Source organism: Nelumbo lutea, chromosome 6, assembly GCF_056320005.1.
Source record: "Nelumbo lutea isolate HS-2025 chromosome 6, American lotus-T2T, whole genome shotgun sequence".
Classification (NCBI taxonomy): domain Eukaryota; kingdom Viridiplantae; phylum Streptophyta; class Magnoliopsida; order Proteales; family Nelumbonaceae; genus Nelumbo; species Nelumbo lutea.
Genome location: NC_142689.1, coordinates 56,875,706 through 56,890,762, shown reverse-complemented (window position 1 = coordinate 56,890,762; position 15,057 = coordinate 56,875,706). Strand labels below are relative to the sequence as shown.

Genomic DNA, 15,057 nt, shown 5'->3' with positions numbered 1-15,057 from the left:
TCACCACTTATGTAAATAGTAACTATAATAACCACCAAACTACAACTAACTTATTTGTTAAGAGAGAGAGAGTTTGTTTTTTAAGTCCATAAATATAAGATTAATGGGTTTGGGCGGATTGGATTGGGTTAAAGCGGGTTTGGGTTGAACCCAACCCATTTAATTTTATATAATTGGGTCATTAATGGATTGACGGGTTAGATGGATTGGATTGAAACTCAACCCAACCCAACCCACCCAATTGCCACCCCTACTGTAAAGTGCAGGAGACCCATGTGGTGGTGTTTGTGTATAGACTGGCTACAACCGGATCCCATGGTGATGGGACTTTACGAGATTTGGGCCCATAGTCGTTGTGGGGCAACAGTATCAATGTGCTATAATCTACAAGATAAGAAGCTGCAAATCCAACCATAGGTGAACAATGGCAATAATTAAAAAGAAAATACAGATTTAGATCTAATAACCATAACGTCATGAGCCTTGTCCCTCCTTGTGTCCCATCCCAATGTAATTACTCTGTTTTCAATCTTCACACTTATCATCATCTTTTATTCACAAAGTTATTGTCCATATATATATGTAGAGGCCACACTCAACATCTATCGATCTCATCATTCCACATTTACACAAATCACAATCTCCAATATTCTCAGAATTCTCCTTCTCTCAATCCTTTTGTTGTTTGATTTCTTATTCTTGCAATATAATTGTGCATATAAGCCATGGCTATACGCTTGCCTGGATTTGTTCATGCCAAGATGATTCTTCGACGTTCTTTTCTTACTGCAATTCAATCAACTTCTGCAGCAACAGACGTCCCCAAAGGCCACCTGGCTGTTTATATTGGAGAGACGACCCAGAAGAAACGGTTCGTGGTTCCCATATCCTTTTTGAACCACCCTTCATTCCAATCCTTGCTTACTCGCGCTGAAGAAGAGTTCGGATTTGATCATCCAATGGGTGCTCTGACAATCCCTTGCCAAGAAGAAGCCTTCATTCGTCTCACATCCTGTTTGAACGGTTCTTGAGAACTATTTAAGGATCAAGGAAGACAGCTAAAACTGAAGTCCGGCCAAGAAATGGCCAATTACATGTAAATATATATATATATTTTTCTTCTTGTAAAAGAGAGTTGAGGAAGAAAAAAAAGGAGATTTCTTCCTCTATATATATGAACAATTTTCAATACAAAATTTTCTTCTCATCAATGATTTGAATTCTACAGGAATAATCTAATTCTAATTTCTCTTACTTCTTTTCTTCTTTTCAATGGTTTAATTAATTCCAATTTTACATTTTTTAAATTTGATTTGCGGGATCCCACTTCACAATTCCAACTAATGTGATTTATATCACTCATAATAATCACTTCAAGAGTAGATGTACCAAGTAAAATGTATATAAAAAAAAATGAGGAAAATGGTGAAAACATCCTCTGAAGCGAAACAAGGATATTACGTACCATCGATATACAGGGGTTGTGAAGAGAGTCTCAGTAGTTAACTAGTTATGTAACTCCAGCCAGGTTAATCCTCTATGTTGATTTCAGATTCAAATTAAGCTATTAATTGCTTAATTGCTATTAAATGCTATTAAATGTTGATTCCAGGTTAATCTTTTACAGGGGTTGTGAATGATAAGTGATGAAGGATGATTTGACCCGATCTATGAAATGGCGACACGTGGACACTAATCCGATGTAAGCGACAGTTCAGCATTGTGGCTCGGTACAGCTAAATAACGGGTCCCTAAAGTAGCTCGCCACGACGTAAGCTCCGGGTTTCCCGAGCTGCGCCCAAAGGGATATTCTGAGGCAACTTCAGCTCGCAAGCTAAGAAAACCAGGTCACCCGAACTCTCAAGCAGACAAGTCGTCCCAGGACTAATTCTACTAAGGGTACTCTTGAAGTATTCCGAGCTCGGTACAAAGTAGCTCACGAGTGGGTCACACAAGCATTCCATAGGAAGCTTCTATCTGATAGGCCGTACCAATCAGACTGCGCCATATCCCCTACTGACGGTGCAGTCCCTGTCCTTTCGGCAGCCTGCGCCTACGTCTCTCAGTAGGTGGAGGCATGCCTGTCACTTTGGAGACGTGTCACTCGCCCGGGTAAGGAGTATGTCACAACAGCCACCTGCGCCTACGTCTCTCAGTAGGTGGAGGCATGCCTGTCACTTTGGAGACGTGTCACTCGCCTGGGTAAGGAGTATGTCACAACAGCCTGAAGGGTTGAGAGATCCATCACATGGACGCCCAAAGATTGCGGAATAAGGGGCGAATTTCAAAAATTTTTCTCTCCCTTCAACTGGGAATCACATTCCCTATTTAGAAAATCACATTTTTAAAGATAAATCTTGAACCTTAAACTGAACCAGATCTGAACCAAAAGGAATGGGAGAGAATGATACCTGATACAGAGAAGCAATATCTTCCAACGAAGGTGTTCACGCCCAAGGAAGGATCCAAAGACTACTCCCACTGAAGATGGCACAGTGCAGGATGGAGCAGAATCAGCAGTGTTCTTCCCCAAGAACTCTGTCCTTCGCAAGAAACAGCAGGATGGAACGTGAGCACAGCTTCCTTTTCAATCCTTTCTCCAAGAATTGATGTCAAGATCCAATCTTGACTTCTCCCACAGTTGGAGATCGAACTGGGAAACAGGGCAGCAAGAGCAGGGAGGCGGCAAAAGAGTATTCGCAGACTAACTTGAAAAGAGGATCTGATGTGTTTCGTGTTCTCTCTCTCAAGGCTGCTGCCCCCTCCTTCCTTTTGTTAACTTGAAAAGATCAGCTCCTAATCCCATTAGGAGGTGTTTATCCAAATCATATTTGGATCAGCCTTCTCTTCTAGTGATAAGGATAAACCCTTATCTTATCTGCAGACTAGATTAGATTTATCCTAATCTTATTAGGAGGTTTCTAGATCTGAATCACATTCAGATCTGGACTCTCTGAGTGGATAGGATCAAGACCCTATCCTAACTGCTAATCCATCTCAGAATTCGCCCCTTTAATTAACTAAATTAATAGCCCAGTTCGAAATGGGCTTTAGGCCCATTAAGCTTATGTGCTCACTTAACCTTCCTAACTGCTGCCCAGTTGGGCTTCCTTGTATGGCGTGGGACTCAAGCATTGATCTACACATCAGCCACATGGGTTCGGCCCAGCCTTTGTTACAAGGCCTGGTCGAATACACAGTTAAGACAGTGCACCCCCTGAAACCCATCGAATGGGCTCTATGGGCCCAACACTTACCCTAAGTGGTCCCTGGGCCAAGCCACCTTGTAACACCCAGGGACTGTGGGCAGATGCAAGATTAGCCCATTAGGTATTATCCTCAATGGTCTTACACTTAACCTCTCAGCCCATAATGATCATACACTGCCCGACAAGAGAGGATCTCTCCCTCGGCTGCAAGGAACAGTGTTGCACTCTCCACTTATATGGATCCCGGGAATTAAAACTCTTTTGCAAACATTTTAGAAACCATAATATATATACTTTTATATCTCATATAAAATATATTTTGCAAAACAAATTTCAACGGTTGAAATCGGCTACCAGCAGTCTTGGTTTCCAACAGTGAGAGTGCATCCCCGATCATTACCTTTGTCCGACAAAGGGGATGATCCTGTCACTATGATCACCCACTCAGATGAATTCTCGGATTGTCCCAACATACCCAGGTTTTGACCCCCGCTAAGGATCTCACTGATTGGTACATCAAAGACAGCCCGATCCGACACCTAGTGCAGTATCATAATCGAGTCTAGGGGTCGGGTGTAACTTTCCAGTTTTTCCCATCAATCTCCAAGGTCCAGGGCAATACTGGAAATCTGGTCCAGTTCAAAGATTCAATTAATCCCACACTGTATGTGCCTAGGGTCTCACCCCGGTAGCTGAGACAAGCCACCCCAACCGACTTGGTGGCACCACAGTGTCAGCCTTGTCAGGATAGGTCTCCCCAGACTAACCCACTGGCTGTGAACATTCTAAACTAACACGAGTCTCAATAAGTGTCCAGTTTAAGGGTATTACACAGAAACATACCAAGGGAACATGAATCAAATATGTACTTTTATTCATTTACAATAAACTCATAAAGTACATCAATTTTGATTGAAGCTAAGGGCATACAAAACTGTCTAACAGCTCCCACTTGCACTTAGGTCTAATCAGGTACTAGCCGGAGTCCCATGCTTTCCACGTGTTTCTCAAACACTTTCTGTGATAGTGGCTTTGTCAATGGGTCTGCTACATTATCCGCTGACGCTACCTTCTGAATCAGGACGTACCCTCTACCAACAATCTCCCGCAGTACGTGGTACTTCCTCTCGATGTGCTTCGACTTCGAGTGGGCTCGTGGCTCCTTAGCCTGAGCAATGGCTCCATTGTTGTCACACAACAATGGGATGGGTGATGTGTCGGACGGAACAACTCCCAACTCATGAATGAACTTCTTCATCCATACGGCTTCTTTGGCAGCCTCACTTGCAGCAATGTACTCGGCCTCGGTCGTGGAGTCTGTAGTGGACCCCTGTTTGCTGCTTTTCTAGTGGCTGGTCTTCTTGCAGAAGTGACAGGCATCCGATACTTTGTCTTTCTTCTGCTTCTTGCTCTTGGTGGCTTTCTTCTGAGGCTTCTTTGCCTTCCTCTTTCTCTTGCCTGTCTTGCCAGCTTCAACAAGCATGGCTACAGGCTCATCCTTTCTAATCAGTTCCTCAGCTCTTTGCAACATATTGCTGAGCTCTTGTAAGCTGACATTCAGCTTGTTCATGTTATAGTTCATGATGAACGGATTAAAGGAAGGAGGCAAAGAGTTAAGGATAGCATCTATCTGGGTAGCAAGGTCCAACTCGGATCCAAGAGCCTCTAGTTCGTTGATGTAACCCATCATCCGAAGACAATGGTCGTGAACTTGTTGACCATTGGACATTTGTGCGGTCATGAACTGTTTCAAGACCTTTTGTCGAGTAGAACGATTCTGCTCTTCATACATTGTCCTGAGACTATCCAATATGTCTTTAGCAAGTTCGATCTGATCGAACTGCCTCTGTATCGGGTTGTCTAAGGAGGCAATGATGTAACACCGGGCAAGGGAGTTTTTCTCCTCCCATTCTTGATAGTCTCTCCTTCGGGCCTCAGAAGCCCTATCACCCGGACGCTCCGGGGCAGGATTCTTTGCCACTTTGTCCAGCTTTTCAGAAGCTAGGACCAACATAAGGTTCCTGTACCAATCAGCATAGTTTGGGCCCTTCAACTTGTTGTCATCAAGCAGTTTTGCAAAAGATCCGTTTGCCATTTTCTGATAAAAGAGCAAACGTCAGTCCACAACCTAATTTGATTCATGTTCATTTCATAGATATGGATTTTAATCTACGATCCATTTCCATTTATTCATCTCTGAGATTTCCCTCCTTTCTCAGTGACGGAGACTACGGATTGTCTCTGGAAATGTGGGAAATCACATAGGGTGCATGGAGCCAACTGTTTCAGCTGCATAACCTCACCACCTTTCTGTGAAGGATCACATCCACTCATCATATGAGTTTTCCCTTTGGCCTCTGTCAGACAAGGTTCAGAGCCGTTTTCAGGTAAACCTTTCTGTCCAGTGAGTGCTTACCCATCATATTCATGAACGCCAAGGTACCGTGAGAGAGTTCCCATTTTCTGGTGAAGCCCCTCCCACATCGGTCTATGACGCCCCTATCATCTTATGAAACACTCAGACAAGCCCAATAGCAAATGGATAGCCCATTTTCTGGTGCGTTTCCTCATTACTGAAGGACCCATCCTCATGCTAATGATGGAAGGCCTTTAGAGAGTTCATCATATGAATCTCCCTATCACATGTACTCATATTTGCTGGAGGGAACAAAATTACGCCCTAGTTTGATTTAGGTCAAACCAAAGTGGCTCCCACTGACTTTCATAAAGACAGATTTCGGTGGGCCTTAAATCGGCTAGGGTTCCGCACGCAACCTCTAGATGAGGTGTGGGGCCCACCACTAAGGGAAGTCATCCAATGACCAAAAGGATCACCATGGCAATGAAGTGCATTCAGCCATGGTGTGCGCAAGAGCCACTGTCGAATGAGCATGGGCCAAGTACTTATGGCCCATGTACGCAGCACATCACACATCCATACATCACATGCAAGGATAAATTGATCCAATCAATTAATTATCTATAAGGCCCGTTAAAATTCTATAATATTAACCATTAATATTATCTAGGTATATGGGCTGAATTAGGGTTACCCAGTTTGGCCCATATAGCTTTATCCTTTAAAATGGGCTTTTGCAGTTTTAACTATTTAAAACTAGGCCTTTACAGGCTGGGCCGAATTAAACATTTAATTAAATATCAATCCTTAGGCTCATTAGTGGGAAATTAGGGCTGACTTTCAGCCTTGATTAAACCCTAGAATTGGTTCAAACAGTTTTGAACCAATCTTGGTTCGAATGGGTCTAGTGTTTGATTTTTAATTAAATCCTTAATTCAAGAAAATAATCTGAAATTAAATACTGATAAAAAGAAAACAAGAATCAGTCAAATAGGGTTGTTCGCACAATCCTTCTTACAAAACAGAGGTTAGATCACAGAATGCAGTTTCACAAACTGCAAATTGCAGATAGCATTTCTCTTATCTGCGAAATCTCCTTCTCTGCGCCGCCATCTTCGATCCAAAATAAAAATAAATAGAAATCCTATTTCTATTAATAATTACATCAGATTGAATACCTATACTTTGAGTCTAGGAAATAAAAAAAGAATTTACAGACCCAAAATAAATCAAGAACTACAAAATTGCAGGTTCCCTGCGCAAACCAAGAATTCGATCTCCTCTTGTACAAACAGCCCATAAATCAAGAAAATTATAAAGAACAATTCTAAATAATAATCAGATTTATTTAAATTTAATTTCAGATTATTTGCCCAACTGTTTTGGGAATAAATTTCCCAAAACCAAATCTGCGCAAATTAGGTAGAACGTCTTCTCCCTAATTGCGCAGGTTCAGATCTGAAACAGAATGGTTCAAGATTTGAACCTGTGGCTTTGATACCACTGAAGGGTTGAGAGATCCATCACATGGACGCCCAAAGATTGCGGAATAAGGGGTGAATTTCAAAAAATTTTCTCTCCCTTCAACTGGGAATCACATTCCCTATTTAGAAAATCACATTTTCAAGGATAAATCTTGAACCTTAAACTGAATCAGATCTGAACCAAAAGGAATGGGAGAGAATGATACCTGAGACGGAGAAGCAATATCTCCCAACGAAGGTGTTCACGCCCAATCTTCTAGTGATAAGGATAAACCCTTATCTTATCTGCAGACTAGATTAGATTTATCCTAATCTTATTAGGAGGTTTCTAGATCTGAATCACATTCAGATCTGGACTCTCTGAGGGGATAGAATCAAGACCCTATCCTAACTGCTAATCCATCTCAGAATTCGCCCCTTTAATTAACTAAAATAATAGCCCAGTTCGAAATGGGCTTTAGGCCCATTAAGCTTATGTGCTCACTTATCCTTCCTAACTGCTGCCCAGTTGGGCTTCCTTGTATGGCGTGGGACCCAAGCATTGATATACACATCAGCCACATAGGTTCGGCCCAGCCTTTGTTACAAGGCCTGGTCGAATACACAGTTAAGACAGTGCACCCCCTGAAACCCATTGAATGGGCTCTATGGGCCCAACACTTACCCTAAGTGGTCCCTGGGCCAAGCCACCTTGTAACACCTAGGGACTGTGGGCAGATGCAAGATTAGCGCATCAGGTATTATCCTCAATGGTCTTACACTTAACCTCTCAGCCCATAAGGATCATACATTGCCCGACAAGAGAGGACCTCTCACTCGGCTGCAAGGAACAGTGTTGCACTCTCCACTTATATGGATCCCGGGAATTGAAACTCTTTTGCAAACATTATAGAAACCATAATATATATACTTTTATATCTCATATAAAATATATTTTGCAAAACAAATTTCAACGGTTGAAATCGGCTGCCGGCAGTCTTGGTTTCCAACAGTGAGAGTGCATCCCCGATCATTACCTTTGTCCGACAAAGGGGCTGATCCTGTCACGATGATCACCCACTCAGATGAATTCTCGGATTGTCCCAACATACCCAGGTTTTGACCTCCGCTAAGGATCTCACTGATTGGTACATCAAAGACAGCCCGATCCGACACCTAGTGCAGTATCATAATCGAGTCTAGGGGTCGGGTGTAACTTTCCAGTTTTGCCCATCAATCTCCAAGGTCCAGGGCAATACTGGAAATCTGGTCCAGTTCAAAGATTCAATTAATCCCACACTGTATGTGCCTAGGGTCTCACCCCGGTAGCTGAGACAATCCACCCCAACCGACTTGGTGGCACCACAGTGTCAGCCTTGTCAGGATAGGTCTCCCCAGACCGACCCACTGGCTGTGAACATTCTAAACTAACACGAGTCTCAATAAGTGTCCAGTTTAAGGGTATTACACAGAAACATACCAAGGGAACATGAATCAAATATGTACTTTTATTCATTTACAATAAACTCATAAAGTACATCAATTTTGATTGAAGCTAAGGGCATACAAAACTGTCTAACACAGCCACCTGCGCAGCCCTGGCAGGTAACGACTATAGCAGGGGGCCCAGTGGCGGTTATGTCCGATCTCCCAAGGAGCGCCCCTATAAAAGCCCTCAGGACTGAGGAGAAACTTCTTTTGGAAAAACCAAAAAATCTCTTGAGTACAAGAAAACTACGCGACCTCCACTCCTAGCCTTCGTTTTTCCCTTTACTTCCCATACACAGTACTAACTTAAGCATTGGAGTATTCCCACCGGGTAAATCCCCAGGAATCCTTCCTTTCATCTTCTTTGGTCCCACTCTTTGCCAGCAAGGAGCCAGTTAGCGGTCGGCTTGGAGTGTCTGGATCGCGCTACATCATTTGGCGCTGTCTGTGGGAATCGCTTCGAAAGGCCTTTCCCTCTAAACTCTTTCAGTTCCTTCTTCCTTGAAACAATCCAACATTCATGGCTTCCCCTAGCAACGTCGGACGAAGCACGGAAATGGATAACTCTAGTGAACAACCCCAGCGGATGGAATCCCCAGCTAAAGCGTGCCTCTCACAATGGCACCTGTCATCGCCCCACTTCCTGCTATAGTCAGAACAATATTCATCGAACCTTTGGTTGTGCCCCCAGCGGCCAGCCCGAACCAACTGGAGGACCTAGTGCAGGGCATGAGAGCCATACAAGCCCAAATGCAACAGTTCCAACAGCTCCAGCTCTATCAACAGCACGTGCTGCACTAGGTGTCCTAGTACCAGTATCAGCAGTAGTTCCCCTAGCTGCCTCAACCTCAGCTTCAACAGCCTCAGCTCCAGCCTCAACACCGGGTCTCGCAGCAAGCCAAGTCTCACCGCTAGAGTGAACACTCTGGCCGAGGAGAGGCCCCCCAAAGTCTCCCAAAAAACCAAGCCTCCCCCCATAGTAGACGGGAGAGACCAGCTACCCCGATCTTGCCACGGGCGAACAGGTCGGGAGGACCCCGGCCCGGCCGGTCAACATTGCCCCGATCCAAGCAAGCCCCTTCTGTCCGTAGCCATCACCAGCAGACCGGGCTACCCCCGGCGCAAACTGTTCTAGATAGCACGGAAGTGAGCAGCACGAATGCCGAGCTTGTCAGGAAGTAGAGGCGTCAATGCCAAGCTCGTCGATCTGTCACCCGCGATTTACCCGAGCTCATGGGCAAAGAAGAGGTAGGCTCAGCCGAAGCCAAACTCCCCTTCTCTCAATTCCGTCCCCCCTATCTTCCGAACTCCTGACGGTCCCGATGCCCAAGGATTTCAAGCTCCCCCCTCTTGACAAGTATGACGGGTCGTTCAACCCGAGTGGCCATGTAGATGCCTTTCAGTCACAGATGCACCTGGCGTGAGCCAATGAGTCGTGCATGTGCATGGCCTTCTCCACTACGTTCAGGGGAGCAGTTCGCACGTGGTACCGAAACTTGGCGCCTGGGTCAATAAGAAGTTGGGCGCAATTCGCACAAGCCTTAATGTCGCACTTTGTCACCAGCAAGCGGTGCCCGCGAACTGAAGAAAGCATCTTCAACATAGCACAAAGGGAGGGAGAGTCCATTAGGAGTTATATCAAGCGGTTCAACGATGCTTGTATGCAGATACCGCGACTAGATCCCGTCGTACGCCTTGCAGCGGCCAAGAAGGGTGTGAAGCACAAAGAGTTCAAGTGGTACATGGTCGTCAACCAACCCGCGACCATAATCGAGTTTCTGAAACTCGCGGATAAGTTCATGCCACCGAAGAGGAGATCAACCAGAAGGGTGAGGGCACACCTGGAAAAAGAAAAAGAGAAGAACCTCCTAGTCAAGAGGACACCCGAAGAAAAAAGGAAACAGCTCGGGGTACAAAGCTGGGTCAGCTGTTCTGAGCTCCTACTCCGGACCGGGCTGATTACACTCCACTGAACACGAAGCGGGCCAAATTTCTGATGGCGATCAAGGACGCCCCGTACATGAAGTGGCCACCCCATCTGAGGGGGAACCCCAATGATAGAAATAAGAATCTGCATTCAGCTTTCATAAAGACCATGGTCACAATACCGAGAGTTGTAAAAACCTCCGCGATGAGATAGAGGACCTCATCCGTCGCGGATATTTGAGGAACTTTGTACAAAATAATAATAATAATAGTAATAATAATAATAATAATAATAATAATAATAATAATAATAATAATAGTAATAGGACAGGTCGGCAAGGGGAGCACGGTAGAGACGCTCCTGAATCCAGTAGCAGGCCGGCCAAAGAATCGCAGAGACAACCTTCGGAGGAGAGGCCAGTTCGGGGGACCATCCACATGATAGTGGGAGGTTCAATCGTTGTGGGTTGCACGTCAGCGGCAGCTCGGATATCGGTTCGTGAGGTCACCCGGGAGGAGTAGAACCCCCCAAAGCAGCCAAGAACAGAAGAGCCGATTTTCTTCACAGAAGAGGATGTGTGGGGGGTCCATTACCCCCACGACGATGCACTCGTGATAAAGCTGAGGATCAATGACTTCGAGGTCAGACGCGTATTTGTCGACACAGGCAGCTTGGCCGACATACTTTTCAAAGCTGTGTTTGACCAGCTCCAGTTGCAGAAAAGCGACCTGAAGCCTGCAGACACTCCTTTGGTAAGCTTCAGCGAAGAAGAAGTCCAGACCCTTGGGAAAATAACAGTCCTGGTGGAGGTCGGGATGTGGCCTTGTGTGGCTGGATTGGAGCACAACTTCCTGGTGGTAGCGACCCCCTCACCCTACAATGCCATAGTAGGTCAACCGATCACCCATGTCCTGCGGGCGGTGGTCTCCACTTACCATTTAGCCATGAAGTTCCCAACCGACTTCGGGGTGGGAGTAGTGCGGGGCGACCAACTTGAGTCCCGCAAGTGCTAGGTTGACACCCTAAAGGGGAAAACCAAAGTAGCCGATGACCTTGAACTAGAGTGAACCACAGAGCAAGGCGAAGAGCGAGCCACGCCCACGGAAGAAACGGTTGTAGTCCTGACCAAGATAGCAAACCCAGCTCGGATGCTCCAGATCGGTGCTTCTGTCTCGGAGCCCCTATGATCCGAACTGGTAAGTTTTTTACTTCAAAATTTAGATATTTTTGCATGGTTTGCGGTAGAAATGCCCAGTATAGACCCCAGACTCATAACTCACAAGCTGAACACTGATCCTGTAGTTAGGCTCGTTAGACAGAAGAAATACAACCTAGCCCTGGAATGGTGGAAAGCGGTCGACGAGGAAGTCGAGAAGCTCCTCACAGTGGACTTCATAAGAGAAGTCCAATACCCGAGCTGGGTAGCCAACCCCGTTCTGGTAAAGAAGGCCAACGGCAAGTGGCACATGTGCGTCGACTACACCAACCTGAACTGGGCTTGCTCGAAAGATTGCTTCCCACTCCCCCGAATTGACCGTCAGGTGGACGCGACCTCAGGGCATGAGTTGCTCAGTTTCTTGGACACCTATTCGGGCTATAACCAGATCAAGATGGACCCAGTAGACGAAGAAAAGACTACCTTCATCACAGAGTTCGGCCTTTATTATTACAAGGTTATGCCCTTCGGGTTGAAAATCGTAGGGGCAACCTTTCAGAGACTTGTAAATAAATTGTTTGCGCCGTTAATCGGCAGAAAAGTAGAATGCTATGTAGATGACATGGTCATCAAAACTCAACTCTCACATGAATTAATACAAGATTTGTGTTCCGTTTTTGAAATTTTGCGTAAGTTTAATATGAGATTGAATCCAAACAAGTGTGCATTCGGTGTAACCTCGGGTAAGTTCCTAGGATATATCGTTAACCGGCATGGCATTGAAGCCAACCCGGATAAGGTTAAGGCCATCTTGGACATGAAACCACGCCGAAAGCTGAAAGAAGTTCAGAGGATGAATGGCCGCATAGCCACCCTAAGTCGTTTCATGTCTAAATCGGCGGACTGCTGTCTGCCGTTCTTTAAGGCAATAAAGAGCAAAGGGTTGGAATGGATCTAAGTTGTTTCATGTCTAAATCAGTGAACTGGTGTCTGTCATTCTTTAAGGCAATAAAGAGCAAAGGGTGGACATGAAACCACCCCGAAGCTGAAAGAAGTTCAGAGGTTGAATGGCCGCATAGCCGCCCTAAGTCGTTTCATGTCTAAATCGGCGGACTACTGTCTGTCGTTGTTTAAGGCAATAAAGAGCAAAGGGTTGGAATGGACCCAAGATTGCCAGCTCGCGTTCGACGAGCTCAAAGAATACCTCACTAGTGTGCTGACCTTAACCCGGCCCAATGAGGGTGATGTTTGAGAACTCTACCTCACGGCGAGCGACGAGGTGGTCAGTTCGGTACTAATAAAGGAAGTAGATCGGGTCCAACGACCCATCTATTATGTTAGTAAAGTATTGCAGGGAGCATAAACGAGATACCCGGAGATGGAAAAGCTAGCATACGCACTGATAATTGTAGCTCAAAAGCTCCGTCCATACTTCCAAGCTCATACTATTATCGACCTTACTAACAAGCATCTGAGGCAAGTATTGCTTATGCCCGAGGTCTCCAGGCAGCTAACGAAGTGGGCCATCGAGCTCAGTGAGTACGACATTTGGTACAAGCTGCGAACTGCCATTAAGGCCCAAGCCTTAGCAGATTTCATAGCTGAATGCACATTCAGTTCCGAAGTTCCCAGTCTAGTTGAGCGTGAGGCTCCCACCTCGGGTGAGCCCGAAGCTCCTGGATCGGTCGAGTCCGAACCCTGTGAAGTAGTAGCCATTGTGGCACCTCTCCTAGCTCAGCCAACCACGAGCTGGGATGAGGAGCCCTGGATCCTTCATGTAGATGGCTCCTCGAACCAATAGGGTAGCGGTGCTGGAATAGTTCTGCACAGCCCAAGCGGCATGAAACTGGAGTATGCGCTATGCTTCAAGTTCGAGGCATCAAACAATGAAGCAGAATACGAGGCACTAATAGCCGGACTAACCTTAGCCAGAGAAGTAAAAGCCAAGCACATTGTTATCTGCAGTGACTCCCAGCACGTAGTCAACTAGGTCATGGCCAAATACGAAGCTTGCGAGCCGACCATGGTCGCCTACTTAGCCAAAGTCAGAGAGGCCCTGCTCAACTTCCAGTCACACTTCATCAGACAGATCCCTAGGTCGGAGAACGCCGAGGTCGATGCCCTCTCCATGTTAGCCAGCACTAGTGACATCACCATGAGAACCGTATACATAGAAGACCTGTCTCAACCAAGCATTCTCGGGGAGGGGCAGAGGAGATCGCTCCTGTTGTTCGAGCAGAGCCAAGATGGATTGGCCCACTCATGAGCTTCTTGTTACATGGGACCCTCCCTACAGATCGCAATGTAGCCAGAAGGGTGCAATGCTAGGCAGCTAAATACGTTATGAAGGCAGACGCCATTGAACTAGTCAGAAAATGTGACAAATGTTAGAGACATGCCAATATTCACCACCTACCCGCTGCCGACCTCAAGTATCTCACTAGCCCGTGGCCCTTTGCGCAATGGGGCATCGATCTACTCGGGCCATTCCCGCCAGCAACGGGTGAAAGAAAGTTCTTAGTAGTGGCGGTGGACTATTTTACCAAGTGGGTAGAAGCTGAGCCCCTCGTGATGATCACAGCCCGAAATGTCTAAAACTTCTTTTGGAAGAGCATCGAATGCCACTTCGGACTACCTCGGGTATTGATTTTCGACAATGCAAACAGTTCAAGGACATCAAATTTCAAGATTGGTGCTGAGACATGGGGATCCAACAGAACTTTACTTCAGTCACGCACCCTCAAGCAAACGGTCAGGCAGAAGTCACGAATAGAGCCATCCTCCGCAGACTAAAGGCACGGCTGGACCAAGTTAAAGGATTGTGGGCAGATGAACTACTTAGTGTCTTATGGGCCTACCGAACCATGGAGAAGACCGCCATGAGAGAAACACCATTCAATCTCACCTATGGCACTGAAGCAGTGATTCCCACAGAGATCGAAGTATGTACATTGCGCCTGGAAGCATACAACGATCAAACAAACAAAGATGAGCTACGAACCAACCTCGACCTACTCGACGAAATGAGGGACCTCGCGTACATTAGGACCGTAGCCTACTAGCAGAGGGTAGCTCAGTACTATAACGCTAGGGTCAAGAGGCAAATACCTCCAGGTTGGCGACCTGGCCCTTCGTAAAGTTATGGTGCCTGAGCTTGGTGCTGGCAAGCTCGGGTCCAACTAGGAAGGTCCTTACCGAGAGAAATGAGTGCTTGGGGAAGGAACATATGAGCTCGCGACCCTCGAAGGAAAACAAGTACCTCGAGCATGGAATATTGTCAATCCGAGGCAATATTACCTGTAAAAATCAAGCAGACCACGTGTCCCTTCCAAAGCATAAGGGCCAGAATACCGAGCTAACATGACCTCGGTACAAGAAGACCCGAGTTGCCACTTCGGCCTGGGAGAAATCTAGGAGCGGACTACGGGTCCCTCCCCAAAGCATAAGGGCCAAAA

At 46.1% G+C, this 15,057-nt stretch overlaps 1 protein-coding gene across 1 annotated transcript; it reads left to right on the top strand.

Annotated features, from left to right (window-relative positions):
- Positions 1-544: 544 nt before the first annotated feature.
- On the top strand, positions 545-1,211 carry LOC148849006 (auxin-induced protein X15-like). The gene has a single exon (XM_088952570.1). It carries the CDS (start codon positions 726-728, stop codon positions 1,029-1,031), a length of 306 nt encoding a protein of 101 aa, XP_088808696.1. The 5' UTR covers positions 545-725; the 3' UTR covers positions 1,032-1,211.
- Positions 1,212-15,057: the final 13,846 nt, after the last annotated feature.